General features: G+C 35.2%; 2 protein-coding genes across 10 annotated transcripts in view; one reads left to right on the forward strand and one right to left on the reverse strand.

Annotated features, from left to right (window-relative positions):
• The first annotated feature begins 1884 nt into the window (after positions 1-1884).
• Positions 1885-12502, forward strand: LOC110116555 (bifunctional nuclease 2). Of its 4 annotated transcripts, XM_020850171.2 has the most exons (12): positions 1937-2148; positions 2217-2318; positions 2403-2480; positions 3557-3871; positions 7642-7812; positions 7911-7960; positions 8067-8123; positions 8386-8451; positions 8538-8612; positions 10532-10650; positions 10840-10931; positions 12164-12502. In XM_020850171.2, the coding sequence occupies exons 3-12, from the start codon at positions 2465-2467 to the stop codon at positions 12220-12222; spliced, it is 1020 nt and encodes a 339-aa protein (XP_020705830.1). In that variant the 5' UTR covers positions 1937-2148; positions 2217-2318; positions 2403-2464; the 3' UTR covers positions 12223-12502. The 4 variants fall into 4 exon arrangements, with proteins under 4 accessions (XP_020705833.1, XP_020705830.1, XP_020705829.1 ...); XM_020850170.2 differs by having other exon boundaries at positions 2217-2480; XM_020850174.2 differs by lacking the exons at positions 2217-2318; positions 2403-2480 and having other exon boundaries at positions 1885-2043.
• A 1415-nt stretch (positions 12503-13917) lies between these two features.
• The window catches only part of LOC110116556 (pentatricopeptide repeat-containing protein At1g76280), a 55775-nt gene continuing 50460 nt past the window's right edge, over positions 13918-19232 (reverse strand). For all 6 annotated transcript variants that reach the window (XM_020850185.2, XM_020850180.2, XM_020850177.2 and 3 more), the window contains 4 exons: positions 17564-17707; positions 15875-16063; positions 15216-15368; positions 13918-14689 (listed from right to left, as the gene is read on the reverse strand). In XM_020850185.2, the coding sequence (XP_020705844.1) occupies positions 14270-14689; positions 15216-15368; positions 15875-16063; positions 17564-17707 (906 nt within the window). In that variant the 3' untranslated portion in view covers positions 13918-14269. The remainder of the gene's footprint in view (positions 14690-15215; positions 15369-15874; positions 16064-17563; positions 17708-19232) is intronic.

Consider the following 19232-nt stretch of genomic DNA (forward strand, 5'->3'; position numbering starts at 1 on the left):
CGGCGTCTTCAGGCGGCGGGAAGAGCTCCGGCGGTGGTCCAGGAGGAGCTTCTTCCTTCTCCTCCTCCTTCTCTTCTTCTTCTCTCTCTTCACTTGAGTCCCCTTTGTGTAGAATGAGGGCTCTATTTATAGTTTTTTTGGAGTGGCATAGCTCGTAAATAGGTGTGAGATCATGGGCGAATAGAGAGTGGTTTGAATGGACGACCGATAATGAACTCTTCGATCGTGCACCGTTCGTTGGACATTTGGAGACCTTAATAATGTCGGAATTTGGTGATCTTGGGCTCGTTGGATTTGTCTCGTCGAGCCAATCGATTCGAGTATAAGCTCGTTAAAATCGGAGACCGTTTGGTAACTCAAATTGCGGTTTGAACCTTTCAATAGCGCTTCAGGTCCTTGATTCAGACTCATTGGGGCTCGGATTGGGTTCATCTTGGTGTCGTTGGGTTTGTATTTCCGAGACGCTCAGTTTGACTATAAGCTTGCTGAAATCGGAGTTCGGTTGCTCCTGGAATTAATTTTTGAAGTTTCCAACTAGCTTTTACCTCGAGATTCGTGCCCGATCAAACTAATTTTGTGATGTCGTATCAATATTTTCATTAAAATTATCTCCTAACCACAATTACCTAAATAATGTCACTTAATTATCATCATTTGATCGTTGTTATCCAAAAGTCAACACCCTCTAGTTAGTGCTACGTACCTAAATTTATAATCTCATCTTTATATTAAGATACATTTTTTATATATCAAAATATTGTGTTATCTTTTTTTTTCTCTCTCTCTCTCTCTCTTTTATACATGAAACAACTTGAGTGAGGCCAATGATGATGGAGGTGGGCTCCCTAAAGGTCAATTGGTATAGGCGGGCTCGGGCAAGGAAAGCGATGGCAATAGGCAAGACTAGGAGCAACATGGACAATTAAGCTAGGACATCTTGGGGATGGTCGAAAGAGGCATGAGGAACTCGGCGCAATCACCGATGAAGGGATGGCTCATAGGAAATCATTAATGGTGGAAGGACCTCACAGGAGGTCTCTAATGACACATGTAACTTGGGTGTCAAAACGGATTGATGGGTTAGATTTTGATATGATTAAAATTGATCAACGTGTTAAAAAGACTGATATAGATCCAACTTGTAGTAACCCAAATGATTAGAACTCAACCCGTTAACCCATTATTGTTAAAATTATTTTGTTATAACTTATCAACTATAGAGTTTATGTTATTTGATAAACAATAAGAAGATCATACCGCAACCAAAATAATTTAAAGAAAAAAATAGTAAACATATCATTTTATGTCAAATGCGGGTTTAAAATCAACTCCATTAATTAAACGGATCAACGCAAACCTTAATTTTTTATTCAATGATCATATCATTTATTAACACCCCTATAAATAAATAGAGAACATTAATAAATAAAAGGGCTCAATATAAAAAGAAATGTAATTTGAAAATGGATCAATTTAATTGAAAATAATTACAAGCAAAATAAATATAATACAATACACTCATAATACATTTAAGAAAAAAAAATACACTTAATTCTTGAAATTAAACAATATTTAAAGGTTTCGCGTAAAGACACGTGTCAATATCGGAAAGAAGAAATATCGTCTGGTACTCGGATTAGGCCGCCGGTAACCTCAATGAACCGGTAGATTGCCTTAGCCTTTCTGTTCATACAAAAAGACCATTTTATCCTCTTCTGGATGCGGATAAGACCATAAGACAACGAAATCATGCTCTCAACGGCGTGCACTCCGGTCCTTTCAAGTCTGCCCGTCCAACAACTTTAGTTTCCCTTTCTATCCTCTAACAATTTCCCTTATACCAGTCCTTGCAGTATTAATCTTGCACTTATTGAAAGGAGCTCTCGTAGGGGCGTAAAGGTAATTTAGGCACAATGAAATCCGCTTTACGCCGCCGGCAGTTTTAGAAAGGAATTGGAGCTCACTTCTTTCCCTTATCAGAAGAAGAAGAAGCTGGAAGCCGAAGAATCTTGTTCTTGGCTCTTCGCGATCGCTACGGTTGGGGTAAGTTTTGCGATCTCTCACTCTTCGAGTGCAGGTTCCTTCCTCGTCGGATCCCCTTATAAGAGTGTTTTGAGTTGGTGAAGGATTGATCCGAGGTTTATATGGGTAAGTTTTTCGAGGAATTGAGTATATCTATTATTAGATGTATGTTTATATTTTAGATATTTCGATAGGACTGTTGAGTGCTAGAGATTAGTGGCGGCTTCTGACGTTTTCAACTGAATTTTTGGTTCCGGGTGATACAGTACTAGGCTATATCTGCCGGTACAGTGAATGTAATGATTTTCTTAGGCTGTGGATTCTAATGATAATTTCGAAAGTTTGCATTACTGATGGGTTCCTTTTTTTTTTTTCCCCAGATAGTTACCCTTTTTCGCCTCTCTGATATAATTGAACGATGCTTGCTTGTGCATGAAAGTCGATGAATCGAAATTTCGGTTGGGTTTTTCTTTTCTGCAGTGTTCTCTGTTCTTGATTTCTATTTGTTCCTTTTTTTATCTTCTGTACTAAATTTGGCAATTGGAGTTTATGAAAGCTTTGATTAAAAATCTCATATAGTTGAGGATAGTTTTAAGCCTACGAGTTTTGTTATTTTTTTCATATGATTTATTCATACATTATTCAGAATGATATAAACTTTATAAATCATAGTACTTGGTGGAACTATGAATTCTCTTACAGATAGCCTGATTTTCAGATCAATGAATGTGTCCCAAGGTTTTGGTGGGGGCGGAATCAAGTAGACAAGTGGTGTCATATCAATAACACTACCTAATTTACTGAAGGAATTTTAATTTGTTATGCTTCTACTTCACCATCCACAAGTATTCTTACAAGTTGGTTGTAAAGTTGTTCAGTTTACGTTTGTATATGTATGATTAGCATACATTTCTTATGGTGAATTCTGTCGGTGGAGTAGGGTGGTGGGGAGAGGTAGGACGCATGTCCCTGAAATAAAGATTCCATGTCCATGGGACCTTCAGCAGTTGGGATCGAAAGGACAGTTATTACTAAGTTGCATTGTTGATTTGCAACAAAAAAAAAGGGAGTAGTCCTATATTTTTGCATTAAAATCTTTGTAAGTGAAACTCATTATAGCTGTGGAAGATTAATAAGCAGGGGGTATATGCACAAACTTTTGGCGACTGTACAGGCTCAACTTTAAGCAGAGCTTTCATGTGTTTCTATTATGCTCATAAGTTGTGATGCAAGAAAACAAAACCATGATCATCAGTTTTGTTCTTAGAAATGGTACCATGCTTTGGTTCCTTTTGTATTATAAATATTTGGCCCGTAAAGCATTGAAAAAAATTGATATAGTAACAATACAGTTATTTATACTACTGTTAGTTATTTTCTTCTTGCTCATTTTTTAGTACATCTTTTTTTTTTTTTTTTTTTTTCCATTGGAGTATAGTGCCTTGTCCACTTTGCTTATCGGTACCTATTTTCCTAATGGGAATTTATTCTATTTCTTTCCCGCTAAAATACCGAACTGAACTGCATTGACCAGTGAGAGGAAGTTTTATGGCAACTCTGGAGGGACCTATCATTTACCAGCCTGCTTTTTATGCAACCAACACAAAACTATCTGCTCAACTAGTAAAAATCCCTTTAAGAAGGGTTAGGAATCACCGAGATGGCTTTTTGGGCTATAAAGGGTTATATGCGGGTACAGTTGGAGGTTTTCTTTCTAGAAGACATTTTCAGTGGAAGAGTGGACCTTTGCTTTGCAGCCTTAGATCTTCTTCTGATGGAAATGGAAGCATGCCGGAGAACTTCAGTGAGAATGATGCCGAGTTTGTGAATGCAAGTGTAATTGAAGCCGGTACGATTTCTAAACTTTCGGATATTAATATTTTTTCTTGATCGCAACTTCTTCAAAGTTTTGCTTTTTTCTCATTAGGAAGTTACAGGTGCTTCAGTACATGGATGCATGCAATCATGTGATTGTGCTTGTGTAGATGCCATCATTCCTTTTGAAAAAAAAAATTGTTGGCTTTTAAGAACTCTCAGGAAACTTGATTTTAATTCCAGAAGTTTTAGCAAACAGAAATATATTCTTACAAGTTTTTTTGATGAAACTATTGAATAGAGTATATGATCTTATGGTTTTCATGACAGATGCAGACAAAGTTAAGAAGAAATTTTAATTCATCTTGAGAACATTGAAAGATACATTGAAAGATTTTCTATATTCAAAGATAAAGTTAAACGAAAATTTGATTCAAGAGAAGGAAAAAAAAAGTAATTCCATAGAATTCAAACTTAATTATGTAATATTAACACATCATTTTTGAACGTGCCAAATTAAATGTCAGGTTATACCCCCTTAGGGTGACAGTGAAACTTATGCTTCTCAAGTAATTGGAGGGTTGCTATGCCCTTATTCTAATTCACATGAAATTCTATATCTTTGTTTGTCATGGAGTTTAGACCTCATTGGGGCCAAAAATGAGCTTGATACAATAGTGACCAATCCTATTTTTAACCCAAAAAATTAAGACCGTGGGAGAGAGTCAACCATTTAATGTTTCTATACCAATATATTTTTCAACTTTTCAATATTGGCCGTCCTTGGGTTATTTCTAGCGGGTTCAGCGGTGGAGTAGCGGTAGGGAACTTAAGGCTAGATGTTGAGGATGGGAGCTACGACATAGGTGCGACGGGTCCGTGTGAAGGTGCGGGTGTTTAGATTATGTTAAAAACTAATTATTTTTATACATTTATTATTAAAAATTGGCATATATGAGCCATACACCTCATGCTTTTGATGTGAGGCGTCTCAGCTAGTTTGAGGCATACGCCTCAAAGCACAAGCATGAGGTATGCATGTCAATGCGTTTTGGAACAGAATTGCGATGAGACGTACCTCACATTGTGCAATTTTAAATACGGGTACAAAATAATGATCTTCAAACTATTTTGTACCTGACTTGTTTCAGTTCTTTGATTCCACTCCTTACTAGGGGGTTTTCCATGTATCTTCCAACAATTTTCCTTTATGTGTCTTGATTTCTTGCAATAACTGCACCAAAGTGAGTCTTTGCCTTTGAATTTTGAGAAATCTTTACCTTTCTCCTTCCATGATTCTTTGCTCATCACTATTACTGAACTTTCAATGACCTTTGGTTCTAACATCACTCCTCGTCGTCTTTCTTTAGCACGGATGAGAGAAATGGTTTCGTTGAGTGATGGTGTCTCCTTTTTGCCGAGAATCTGAACCCTAATTTGGTCAAATTCTGTATTTAGTCCTGCAAGAAAATAATAAATTCTATATTTTTCAATAAAGTTCTTTAGGATCGCAGCATCTTTCGGACATCTGGTTTCTATGCACCTATAGTGATCAAGTTCCTGCCACAGATTTTGTAGAAGGGTGACATACTCCGTCACAGTCCTGCTCCCCTGCTTTGTGCTTCCAACTTTGACTTTAATTTCAAAGATTTGAGCCGCATCACGAGCTTTGGAGAAGGTCTGTCTGACAGCATCCCATATGTCATTTGCAGTCGAAAGGAACATAAATGTATCGCTAATTTCTGGAGTCATGGAATTCCACAACCATGACATAATCATGGAGACTGCTTCTTCCCATGCCCCAAATTTAGGATCTCCTTCCTTTGGTCCTCCTCCAAGGAGGTGATGTATTTTCCCTTTTCCCTTCAAGTAGGTCTTCATAAATTGAGATCACTTTAGCTAGTTCTTCCCATTTTGGCGATAGGAAGGTTAGATGCTTTTAAGGTCACCTCGTCCTTGGTGCACCATCGATTCCTCAATTTGATCAACGCTTTGGGAGGAATTAATTTCTGACATTGGGTAACAATGAAGGCTTCCCAAAAAATAATTTTTATTGTTCGATAATGAAGGTAAAGAGTTTTATTTTTTTTTTTAGGGATAAACAGAACCCGACCGAACCAAGCCTTTAAAGGTTTGGGTCGAAATAGAGCACGGGACTCCTTCGGTCAGTAGTCATCGGCTTGCAGGAGAGTTCTTCGGCTTCTTCGTGTTGTTCGTCTACGCTCCTTCGACGACTTCTCCCTTATGTCAGATCCGAAGTTCCAATGCTTAGATCGGCTCTGTCGTTTTGTTCATCCGGCTTTGTCTCGTATGCGTACGTAGAGGTTCGCTCGGCTTCGTCCTGTGGGTTTCACTCGGCTTCGTCCAGCACATAGGAGCTTTTCCCGCAAGTTTCTGCCCACTCAGAGTCAGATCTTCCAGACGGTCCACACGTCTGTGTGCGAGTCTTTCAGTCGACGCGTGTCCGTATGGGAAGTCGCGGCTGTCGCGGCTGTCGCAGCTGTCGTTGGCGTAGGGCTTTTCCTTCTTCTTTTTCGCTTGTAGTCGCGGCTGTGAAGTCGTCGACAAGCCTTCATCCCACAAGGTTGCGTCTTCTTTTTCCAACGGCAGGACTTCGGCTCTGTCTATGAGATCAAAGCTTCGGCTCCGTCCTTCTCGCTCGACTTCTGATGGCTTACTTTCTTCTTCGAGGCTCTGATACCATGTTAGAATTCACATAATTCACATAATTGGAGAGGGAAAAATGATTAAATTATTATTACATAAATTTATCCCTATATATAGATCTATGCAGGATATCTTAATAAAGAAACAAATAAATACAAAATTATTCATAATTGCGCTAATATAATCCTTCCTAAATCAGCCACCCGAATATGGAAGGAGATTGGCATAATCCAAATGAGCCTCCCACGGATCTCCATCCTTGGCCGTGGGATCAAGGGCCAAAGGGATGGTTGGGATTTTAACAGGACGCAATAGTGGATGGGTGCTCATTGACAACAAGCATGCAAGAGATTAATGAACTTCTATGCGGACCTGAAATATTCGTACTGCCTTTGTTTTGTTTGTCATCTGAAATGTGGTGTAATTGGTTAAGATTATTTGGATTCATCTATGCTTTTTTTCCCAATTACCAATATTACTACTTGATTCTGATATGGACCTCTCTTTGATCCAAATTTACGTTTAGAATGAATGTGGGTATACTTTTGACTGATGATGGTGATCCTAGCTAGCCAGTTCATAGCTCATATTAATTTCAGTTTCTTAAGCCAATTTTTTCATATTTATTTCTACAAATTAATTAGTTTTGAATTTTTTCATGAAGCTTTTTGGATATTAGAAGCCCTAATCATTGGTTAAGAGCCTTAAGATCTTTGGTTAAGTATGACCGAGATTAGAGGTCATGCAGTAGGCTTAGACATTGATATCTTTCAAATCTTGATCATATCTTTAATGAAGGTTTTGCCAGTGGACCATATTCTATGTTGTTTACAGGAGCATTAATTTAAATGATATGATATTTTCTATGTTAAACCAGAGTATTGGTGAATCTGTTTACTCGCCTGCATTTCATAGGACTGCACGGCATTCTATTAAATGCTAAAATATTGTCTCTTCGTTGTACATTACTTGGCTCCATCGAGTTTCTCAATGCTACAAATATATCAACAGTAAATTAATGTCATGTACTTTCTGATTCTCGTGTACATTTAAGTTTTTTTTAGTTTACCCATTAGAATTTTCTTCTGGAAATGAACTCTAAAATTATACACCCGTACTTTGCGATCTTTTTTGCAGTTGAAGTGAAAAGTGGTTCAGATGGTTTCTTTATTAGAATGCGCAGTGGTAGAAATTTAAGATGTGTGCACAATAGTCCTCAAGGAGGACATCTACCAGACTATGCTCCTCATCCAGCAATTGTGCTGAAGATGGAAGATGGAAGTGATATCCTTCTTCCTATTATAGTTTGTATGTTTTCATGCAAAATTGGATTCTTTTTGTCTATTTGTTTTTCTTATTTTGCAGTTCTTACAAGGTGTATAAATTTATTTATATGCTTTACTCAGTGGAGATGCCCAGTGTTCTGCTAATGGCTGCACTCCGTAATGTACCTATTGTAAGAAGGCTTTTTCTGATAGTAAAATCTACTTTATTTTGAGCAATAAATTATTATTTTATTCCCAAACCCCTAATCAATCTAAAAAGGTTAATATCTTTTCCAGGCTAGGCCAACTATCTATCAAGTTGTACAAGATATGATTGATAAAATGGGGTATGAGGTAAGAAATTGCTTTGGCCTGTGCTCGATCATTTGAACGTCTTTGCTTTTTAACCTTTTCTTACCATTCGTGTTGTATTTCTTATCAAAGTAGCACATTTTGATTCCTTAGTGCATATCATACCTCAATGTTTTTAGGTTCAACATTTCTAAACTCTTTACTAGCTAGCGCTATTGGAAATCGTTATACTCGGGTCAAACTTCTAAATTTCATGATATCAGGACGTCTAGATTTGAAAACTAATGCTACTTCTTATGCTCAGGTACATCTTGTTCGAGTTACTAGAAGAGTACATGAAGCTTACTTTGCTCAGCTGTACCTTTCCAAGGCAAAGTCTAGTTCCTTGACTTGAATATTTTTTACTTAACCTACAACACTAGATGTGCAAATACAAACTTTCATTTGGGCATACAGGTCGGGGACAAAAAAGACATAATTAGCTTTGATCTCCGCCCTTCAGATGCAATAAACATGGCAGTCAGATGCAAGGTATGAGTTACTTGACTTACTACTTGTCTAACAACGTAATCATGTAAATAACTTTTTGCACGACTTTTATCTTTGCCTTTGCTTTTTTTTTATCTGCTAGATGCTTTTTTGGCTTTTCTGGTAATTAATTTTACACCTATGCAGGAAGCATATAGATGTTTTTACCATTGTGAGTATATAGGGGCATCTTGTTTACTAGTTAAAACGATGTTTTATATAGAAATCAAGTTATATGTTTGTAAATATTTTATGCGCACCCTTTTTTTAGAGGGACACATTTAGCATAATACGAGCATGTGGAACAGTGACCCAATTATTTCATTTTGATTGGTCTCTCCAAGTTTGTTGACAACTTATAATTTCATCAACAATATTTGTACAAATTGTTTGTACCTGACCTTTTGAATCCTTCAAATTTTCTTTGTAGAAGGTTTTATCTGGTTTCCACTCCTATTTCCATGGAGTTTTCTTATAAAAAGAAGGCAATCTTTCTAGTAGTTTTGTACGTTGTAATGGAACCATAACAATGGAAGCATGTTATGATGCTTTAGAGTTTTATACAGGAGTTCCCCTTCTTTAAACTTTGAAAGGGTACAGTGCAATCTTTTTCTAGAAGCTACGCGAAAGAACAACTCAATTAGGCCTAGTTGACATAACCATCTTATTTGACCGATATAAATTAGGATATGTAGGAATTAAATATGGAGCTAGCACAAATCAAGAAAACATAATATGAGCGTGAACGCCTGTCTATGTTTTTTGTAGACTTTGCTGTTTTATCAAATTTGCTTATTCTGAATATGCTAACAAAAGAATTGTTTTTGTAGATTAGAGGGTAGTAAAGAACATTAAACTTCTTACCCAGAATGTATTGGAACTATTCTGGACCTAAGGTTTGTTCCGAACTGGCCGGAGTATGATGTGGTCAGTTCTTAACCAAACTGATCCCAGCTCTTTAAGGCTTTGACATTTTTAAAACAGGTAAAAGGGTTGGCATTCGAATTCTAAAGCTTCCACAATCCTGCATGTTTAACCTTGTAGGCTGCGTATAAGGCTCTAATATTATATGTCAAGAGGTTTTACTAAGGCCCCATTTAGAAATGATTTTTGATAGCAGATTATGTGTTTTATGACCGCATAATCAAAGCTATTGCTTTATGGTTGGTATTATTGATTAGCAACTTTCTGGGATCATCAGAGCAGCCTCTTATTAGAAAAGTATATGATGCAAAATGACAAAGTTGTTACTGTTGTTCCTTAATCATAAAACTTCTTGGCTACGTATGATTATTGTATACTTCAGTCGAGTCATTCAGATTTTGGCCTGGTTACCTCTATCATTTTTGTTTAAAAATTAAACAAGTTTCTGCAACAGAGGTATGTGAATGCTTGTTAAGTTTTAGTGCTTTACATAATTGTGAAACTGTTAAATGACAACATCACTTCTTATTTTATTCATCGGTGCAAGTCTCTTATCATTTCATTTTTTTTTCTATTTTACCCTCTGAATTAACAGAGTAGTTCATATAATTTTGTATTAGACAAATGAGGATGGGCTATATTTTAAGCTTTGTTAGGGATTGGAAGGAGTGGAGGTCCTTAAGTAGCTGGATGTAGCATATATATAGGTCGGACACTCTCCAAACTTCCCTTTATTCTAACCTCTCTCGTACCCAAAAATAATACATTAATTATTGTAAAGTGAAAACAGGAGTGAAAGAAACCCACGCCTGTTACTGGTTTTGGTCAGCTACAACTGATATTTTAATATTCTCTGATGAATCTGTGGGAAATTGGTTTTCCATGAGAAAAAATATTTGTTTTCAATTTGTTCGTGTAGAATCAAGTTATGATTTGTTTTGTAGTCGCTATAATGCAAACCAGATTCTTGATGTTATTTTGTTTTCTATGTTTTAAAGGTTCCCATACAAGTGAACAGAACTCTTGCATACAATGATGGGATGAGGATCATCGGACAAGTGAAGCATGCAGCAAAGTCTTCTCAATCTGATGGTTTTCTGACCACTGAACTTGATAGGTGAAGAAACTATATATTTATCCCAATCGATCCTCTTTTCCTATTTTTTTACAAATTATTTTGCTTGTTATGTGCTGCTCCTGTAGTAGCTATGAAATCTCAAAATTATCAACTTTATTAGGAGAGATTTCAAAAACTTTTATTAGGAGAGATTTCATTGAAACTGAAGTATTTTCTGGATTTTGGCAGGCCTGATGGTCAGCCGTGCACAGAGACCAAAGAGTTTGACTTTGTTCGCAATATGTTGATTGCTGCTGTTGAAGAACGGTATACAGATGCAGGTATTCTACATTCTTTCTCGTTAGCCGACTGCAATAGGTTTTGTCATTAAAAAAAAAAAAGGGAATTAGATCCAATGAAATGATGATAATTAAATATATTTCGACAAAAATATGTTATCCAATCTTAATCGTCCAATACATCACTTTGGATTAATTTCACCTAAACTTGAATGATTTTGACAAAATATGGTGGATTTTATCCCAACTATTCAAAGCGGAACACACGGTTGAGATGAGGTAATGGCACCTTAAAGAGTATCTGAATTCATGCATAGCCACATGAGACTACTATATGGTTTAGTTTCACATCAAATAGTTAAAATAATTAAAGGAATATATTGATATAAAAATATCAAATAGTTGTTTCTCATTCATACGTACAATTTCTTTTTTTATTGAATATGAAATGATTAGAACTGCGGTGGTATATCCATTCCAACTTAAGGGGAACTATTTTAGTTATCGGATTTTTTAATCATAAAGAAATCTCATGTTCTGTTATGGAAAAGAATTGTCAGGAATTTCTTACCCGCTTTTTATCAGGATCAATTAAAGATAATAACACGTGATCTTACTCTCATCTTTGTGAAAAAAAAAAATATCTATATTTATGAAAAACGGGTCAGAAATTCTTAGACAATTTCGCCATCCACTATACTTTCATATGTACGTGAAAAAGACTTCGTTAGAAAATATTAGAAATGATCTTTAGAGATAGGATACAAAATGAGCATATACATTAAAAGGTTGGAGTAGCACCAGTGGAAGATAAGATTAGAGAGAGTCCCCTTAGATGGTTTGATCACATAAAATGACAGCCTTCTGATGACCTAGTTAGAAAAGTAGATTTATTAGATTTGACTTATGTTAAGAAATGTATAAGTAGACCTAAAAAGACTTGGTTAGAAAATATTAGAAATGATATTTCTTTATTAGATTTAAACGAGTATTTGACTTTTAATAGGACATAATGGAGAGCCGACCCCAAGTAGTGGGACAAAGGCTTGATCTTGTTGTTGTAGTACTATACTTTCAATAAACGTTGCTGCTTTTTAATTAGACATCACCAGCCAGTGCTCATATTTTCATACTTCATAGGCAGTTTGTTATATATAGGCATATTTTGTACATCAAAAACATGTATTAATCAGCAGAAAGCCAGCTTCACAGCATCCCTACCTAAACGTAGATGAGAATCAAATCTAATGGCTTACTTCTTTTGTCTGCTTCAGCTCAATGGAGGGACAAACTTTTTAAGCTTCGATCCAAGAAAGGAACTGAACATGATTAACAACCTCTACATGTTGATATATTCAAAGGGGCATCTTTTTTTTTTGAAGAAATTTGATCTGATGCTGCGTACAATGTACAAAATGTTGTTTGTCTGAACAAAAATCTGAAACAAACCTCTGACGCCTGCATCATATAATTATCCATAAATGTGCTATGCCTGTGAATATCTGTATAGATAAAACCCATAGCCTTATTAAAGAGCTTTAGATGGCTCAGAAACTTTGTTGAAAGTAAGATTTTCTGTCAACATATGTATGTATATATATATTAAGGAAGAAGGAACATTAAGATTCTGAAATGCCTGACACGATAGGTCAGTCAAAAAGTCTTATTGTTGGTGGTGAGGCGGCAGAGTTTTTTTATTGCCAAGCTTCAGAAAATGATAATTGAATGCCATTGATATCAAGGATTATTGACCAGAGGAATTTAAAATTAAATATGATATAAAATAAATACATATATGTTAGAAATGCTTATGTTATTTAGTTGGATGTAAAGTAAAGATTATGACTCAATTTTTTGATTAATTATTTTGTGCGGATGTCGAACGCTGTCCGGAGGCCAATCAGAATGCATCACGTCCCTCATGTGCTCGGTATCGTTGACGTGTTATATTCTGGTTGGTTTCTGGATTATGTTATGCGGTCCGTCTCCGCACAAAATTATTTTCCCTATTTTTTTATTAGATTCATATGCATGCAGTAAAAATATGATGGACAGCAATGGCAAGAGTAGTAGGTGAGGTGCGTAGCCACCAGCGATAGTGGGCAGGTGGTGGCAGATGAGTTACTGAGGGATTGTCAATTGCTCTTTTGATATAGTGTGGTTGGCTTGATGGTTGAAATTTTGAAGTTCTTATCTTTTGCTAATATATTGCAACTCATTAAATCTTATGTTGGTGGAGGCCTATACCATTGGTTTCATTCTACTTGTATACCCAAAGATGCACTAAGAAAAATTAAGCCTCTTCTCTCATTTTTCTCTTTGACAAATGGACTTACTAATAAATTGTATATTCTGCATTGGACTTGTGTTTCTAAGCCAATGAAATCTGGGTGGTCTTAGAATTTAGACTTAAGGCTTTGTTTGAGATTGTCTTTTTTATTGCTTTTTGAATAAACTTTTTAGTTAAAAAATTTAAACTTTTGTTAAAAAAAGCTATTTCAAGTAGTAAAAAAATCATCCCAAACGAAACCTTAGTTTGAGATTACTTTCTTATTGCTTCTTAATCTAATATTAAAATTTTAATTTTTGAACTAGGAAGCCGCTTTAAGAAGCAGTAAAAAAATTGTTTCAAATGAAATAGATTTTATTTGAGAGAGCATTCTTACTGCTTCTTAAAATAAAATTTTTAATTTTTGTACTGAAAAAAGCTATTCCATGATTTTATTACTACTTAAAATAACTTTTTAATATAAAAATTTTAATATTTAAATTAGAAAATCACTTTAAGAAGTAATAAAAAAATAATCTCAAATAAATCCTTGGTCTCCTTTTGTGCTATGCATTGCTTGCAAAATTAAATATTAATGTTAGTTCTCAATGGGCCTCTAAATACACTTCAACATGGTAATTTGCTGCTCAATGCTCTCAGCACCGGAAGACCATTGCCTTGATTGCTGCTTATGTGACCAACGAAATTTTACAGCACTAACCTTTGAATTCTTAATTTGTCACTGTATAAGAAAATATAGGAGATAAAAAACTCACAGTTTTAAATGCCAATATTTGGTTCCACTACAACACTTTGTAAGACTTAGCAGCATACAAAAATAACAGCAAATACAAAGAATTCACGAGCAAAATAAAAGGAAGGGCGCAGAAGACCACATAAGTTAATAATGAATATTTAGTAAATAACTGATAAACTACTATGTACAAAGAATAATGCACTTCAAAACTTACCTGCCTTGAAAGGTTAATAAGTAAGCCTCTGTCACTCACAAAATGTTCTCCACTGCCCAAACTTGCCAGAATTATTCTGCTGAGCTTGTGGCAAACCCTTCCATGCCAATTTGAAGGTCTACTAATATGGATCAAACAGGTTAGAGAAAATGCACAGAATTTCTTTTCCTGTTAAAATATGAAGATGACAGCCTTTGAGCCCATACGCTTTCTTCCGGTGACCATGATAACGGATGACCGGCCATGAATGTGCACCATCTTAGGTTCAGTAAACCAGTCGCAAGATACTCGTCGCCGCCTTTGAAGATGGAGACTATTTTTGATTCAACATCTGGATCTTCGTTGCAGACTAGATCTGCAAATCTAGTCCTTTTTTCATGGAGATCGTCATCATTCTCAGATATCATGCGCAGGCTCAGTACTCTCAGGGCTTCCAGTGCTGTGCTGTGGAAATCAAGTTCTGTATAAGCACAGAATGCGTATGTGCAGGTTGAAGGATCAGGCTTGACTTTGTCATGGTGCATTTGCTCGATGATAGTTTCTATCACATCAATTAGTCCCTGTTAGATTCATCATACCACGAATAAAAATCAGTTGAATCCATGTATTGCTTGTAGGGAAAAATAGCAGGTGCGGAGATTGGACGTAGAGGTATGTCCGGACTCAAATAAAATGTTGACACGTGGAGTGGACACGCTGGATTTATTTTTTACTTTATATATTTAATATGTCCACGGAACTTTAAGTCAAGTGCGCCAAAAGCGCAGTAAAAAGGACAACAAAAGAGCAGTCAAAGCGCAACTAAAATACAGGTAAAGCACAGTACAAAAGCACAACAAAAGAGCAGTCAAAACGCAACTAAAGTGCAGGTAAAGCGCAGTACAAAAGCACAACAAAAGAGCAGTCAAAGCGTAATTAAAGTGCAACTAAAGCGTACGCAAAACGCACAAAAAAGCGGAGCCAAAAGTACACTCTACGTGTCAAATTTTAAGTGGATGTCCGGACGTATCTCTACGTTCGGTCTCCGAACCTAATAATTTTCCTGCTTGTGAGACATGACAGAATTAGAAAATAAATGAGCATAACCTCTGTATGCTCTTCTACTTCTTTTGAAGATATCTTTGCGTATGCTTGTTGAAGGATTTCATTGAATAAATGGACATCAAGTTTTATTTCATCAGAGCTTGCTTGGTTAAAAATATCCAATGCTCCTTGGAAATCATCAATTGCTAGCAAAACCTGTAATGCAATTAAAATTATTTAAGATGGAAGTACTCAACAGACAAATGCAAGAAATACGGAATTCGATTTTTTTTTTTTAACTTCCTCAAAGAAAAAAAAAGTTAAGAACAATTCAGGCGAGAAAATACGGAAATACAGAAAGTTTGCGAGAACTGCAGGATCTTACAAGAAAGATATTGTAATCCATTACTGGAACTAAAAAAAAACTAAAAGATACCCAAATTTATTTTGCAATAAATATAAAAATAAATAAATAAAGAGTTATAATATCATGATCAATTTTTGATCAAAATGGATCTCAGAGTAATTAAATTTCTTTTAAGATTAGTACTATATGAAAAATCAATCAAAATTTATATTGCACTTTTATCAAAATAAATTCAATAGCTTTAAGATCTATCCAGATTAAAACTTTAGTTTAGGATATCATAGACAATTTTATTCCCTAAGAATAATATATAGAATTAACTTGGTCACAATTTGAGAATTATAGAGCAAAATACCTTCACAAGTGCCGTGTAAGTCATTATCTGTGGAAAGAAACCATCACGGAGCATCAAAGACGTTAATGCAAGTGCCGACCTGAAACATGAAATTAAGCTACAACACTCTATCATAATGTGATATGTAGCAGCATCAATTAGGAAACCATATGATCTCATTCTTTGGAAGCATTCAATAGCGGTCAGACCCTGCATAAAAAAAAAGGACACATGTAATAGCCCATATTTTCAGCTAACAGAGAACCTGTAAGGGAAATTAGAGAGAAATTTGATGAGAGAGAAAAAAAAAAGTTAAGATTTGGAGGTCGTCGAAAGATTTTTTGTTAGTTTCTCTAATTGTGAAATTTACTCACCTCATTGTAAGGAGCAATTACCCTATCTCTTATTTCAGTGATTTTATAGATTGTGTTTTATACATTTTTATTTGATCAAAACTTTTTTTGCGATTTTTTGATTTTTAGCAAACTTTCACCGTGTAACCTTTAGTATGTGATAGATGTCATCGATATGAACATTTTGACAGGCATAAATTGAATTTGCACCAGTTAAATTGAAAGCTATGATTTTTTGAAATAAATGTATAATATACAAATTTGGCAGATTTTCTTGTATTTTATGAATAACTATATTTCATACAAGGCATTGATAACAATGCAGCATTTGTACGTAAGAAAGAGAGGCTCGATGAAAGGCTGGTTGTTAACTTGAAAGATGAAGACCAATATCAATTGGTTGATAGTTGGGCCTAATTAAGACTAATACTCAACTGGGTGATCATTAGGGTTAACCGATACCAATTAATTGATAGTTGGACATAGATTAAGATTGATACCCAACAGGGCAATAATTGAGGTGGAAGGATACCACATTAAAGCTGTTGCATTTATGATTGCATTTACATAATAGTACATTGAATTGATTAATATTATAACTTAAATCATACTGGCATTAATACAACATAGTATAACATACTGACATGACTCATTAGGTGATAATCCTCTTTACCTATTCTTCTTTGACATAGTACTATTTATCGTGTGTCTTATAGTTTGATAGATTTGTTTTGACTTCACTTATCATCTTGATTTTATTATTGGATTTTGAGATTTTCTATTGTTCATATTAACTTATGACCGAAAGTAGAAAATGCATATTGAGTCTTTAGCCTTGCATTGAAGATAATGATAGAAATTTGATTACTTGCTAGGCTTTTATGCTCATTATGTGATTTTATGTGATTTTAGGTAAAGGTAAAGAGCTTACAGCTTGAGGCTATATATGTATTGATGCTAATGTAGTGTTTATCTCAATTCTTTAATTTATGTATTCTTTTGTAGCAAGTGTGACTATTGTATATATTGTTTTAAACTCTAGTTGTCGATTGTAATTATTAACAAAGGTAATGTGAATTATATTTTTCTTAGTTATTGATTCTCTTTAATACAATTAATCAGTTCTGAATGTCTACATTTATCTGATTTAAATGAATGAGTATTGATTGTTAATGAAAAGTATAGATAATAGAGAAAAGAGTGTAAGGAAATTCTTCGACTTTAAATTCCAGGGTGTGACAATAAAAAATAGACACCAACAACAAATCAATAACTAAAATATGAACAAGAGTAGATGTTTGTTAACTGGTACACTCTTAAATATTTAAAGAATCCACCATCTATAAGAAAAGCTTACATGTCCAGCTTCTACAAGTGCATGAAGAACGATGTTGTACAAATCAGTTATTTTATGAGGCTCCATTTCCAGTAACATCTTTTCTGCCATTTCCAGACGCTGGAGCATCTCAGGTATCATTCCCTCCATTCCAAGGGCTCTTATCTGAAATTTAGAGGATGTGTAGTTAAAAAAATACACGCATTAAGCATTTTTAACAAAACTTAGAACCTTCGTTGAATTTTATATGAAATTGACCAGGTGATTTTTATAGAGAAAACGTAAAGAAATTACCCAAAAAAATGTAACGTAAAAATAAGATTAAATTAAATTAGTACAGTTTATTGATGGTTTAAGCAAGAAATAAGGAATCATTCATGAAGCGCATCAAATGTGACAAATCTGCTGCAGTGGATGTTCACTAATAGCCCCAAAGGAGAGAAGTGGCAATAGAGCATGTTGTTCACATGGCGAGAGGACCTGCCGATCAAGCATCCTGTGGTGGCATAGGCCTGTTAATTGGTGATTTTCAGGACCATTACGATATAAAATACACTTCGAGAAGCTACTTCTGTAAATGTATAAATGCATGATTATCTTAGACTATTTTATTCTCCATTGCTTTTATTCATTTTTTACTAGTTTTCAGCCTAGATTTGATACTGAAAAACCTCTTTTATAACCTTGTACACTTCTCTATATTCTCAATGTTTTAATGAAAAAATTAAGTTAATATTCAAACCTCCTACATGATATCAGAACCTTAATCCACCCACTTGCTTTTCTCTCTCCTCACTATATCCCTATCCCTCGGATATTTTCACGCAGTTGAACCCCTTCTTCCAATTGTCTCTCTTGGACATGCCTACAAAATCTCCTACAAACCCACGCCTCTATAAAATCTCTAATACGTAAATCTATCACATCTCCAAAACCTAACTCCACCACTCCAACTAATTAAAAAAAAAGGCTAACATCTCTATATCATCAAAAAGCAACTTTAATCTTTACATGCTGTTCTAATACGCCGCACACGCCTCCAATTCTTCAAAATGACTGAAACATTCAAAATAAACCTAACATATATATGCTATCCCTCTTACACCAAGCTTACAAACCTAGAGCAAGCCTCCACCCTACAGGTACCTCTCTCCAAAACACTTTCTTATCATACTCTCTTCCATAAAAAAACTCCATAGAAACAAATAAACAAAAGATTTTCACTCTACATCGCTTCTCCACAAACAGGACTCTCCTATCTCCTCCATACCACCAACCTCAACAATAAGGCCACCATTCACCAATCTCTACAAAGAGCTGGCGCACATAAGCCATGATTTCAAAATCCTCTTTTATGTTTTGTTGCCACGTGTAACTTCAACACCAGCCTTCTGGTAGGCAACAATAGGAAAGAATAAAATTAATCACTGAAAACAGAATTTCAACAATTGCACCAAGCAGATTTTATGAAAGAAAACAGAAGGAAAACACACTTGATTGCTAGAAGATACATGTGATACTTTATTCGAGAGGAGGATCTATCCTTCCAAAATCTCTAGATGCCGCTAGAGCCCAAGACGCTAAGCACCAAACAAAAAATGCAGCAATATTCAAGATGCCCTAACCCTAAACCAAAACTCCTATTCAAAACAAACATAAAAATAACCCAAAAGGACCAAACAATGCCCCT

Source organism: Dendrobium catenatum, unplaced genomic scaffold (genome assembly GCF_001605985.2).
Source record: "Dendrobium catenatum unplaced genomic scaffold, ASM160598v2 original_scaffold_76227, whole genome shotgun sequence".
In the NCBI taxonomy this organism is placed as follows: domain Eukaryota; kingdom Viridiplantae; phylum Streptophyta; class Magnoliopsida; order Asparagales; family Orchidaceae; genus Dendrobium; species Dendrobium catenatum.

What these genes read in the sequence shown, in the direction of transcription:
- LOC110116555 (XM_020850170.2), top strand. An exon ending in TGCAAGTGTAATTGAAGCCG is followed by an intron (nt 3,872 to 7,641) that starts GTACGATTTCTA and finishes TCTTTTTTGCAG; the next exon opens with TTGAAGTGAAAAGTGGTTCA. An exon ending in ACATGGCAGTCAGATGCAAG is followed by an intron (nt 8,613 to 10,531) that starts GTATGAGTTACT and finishes TATGTTTTAAAG; the next exon opens with GTTCCCATACAAGTGAACAG.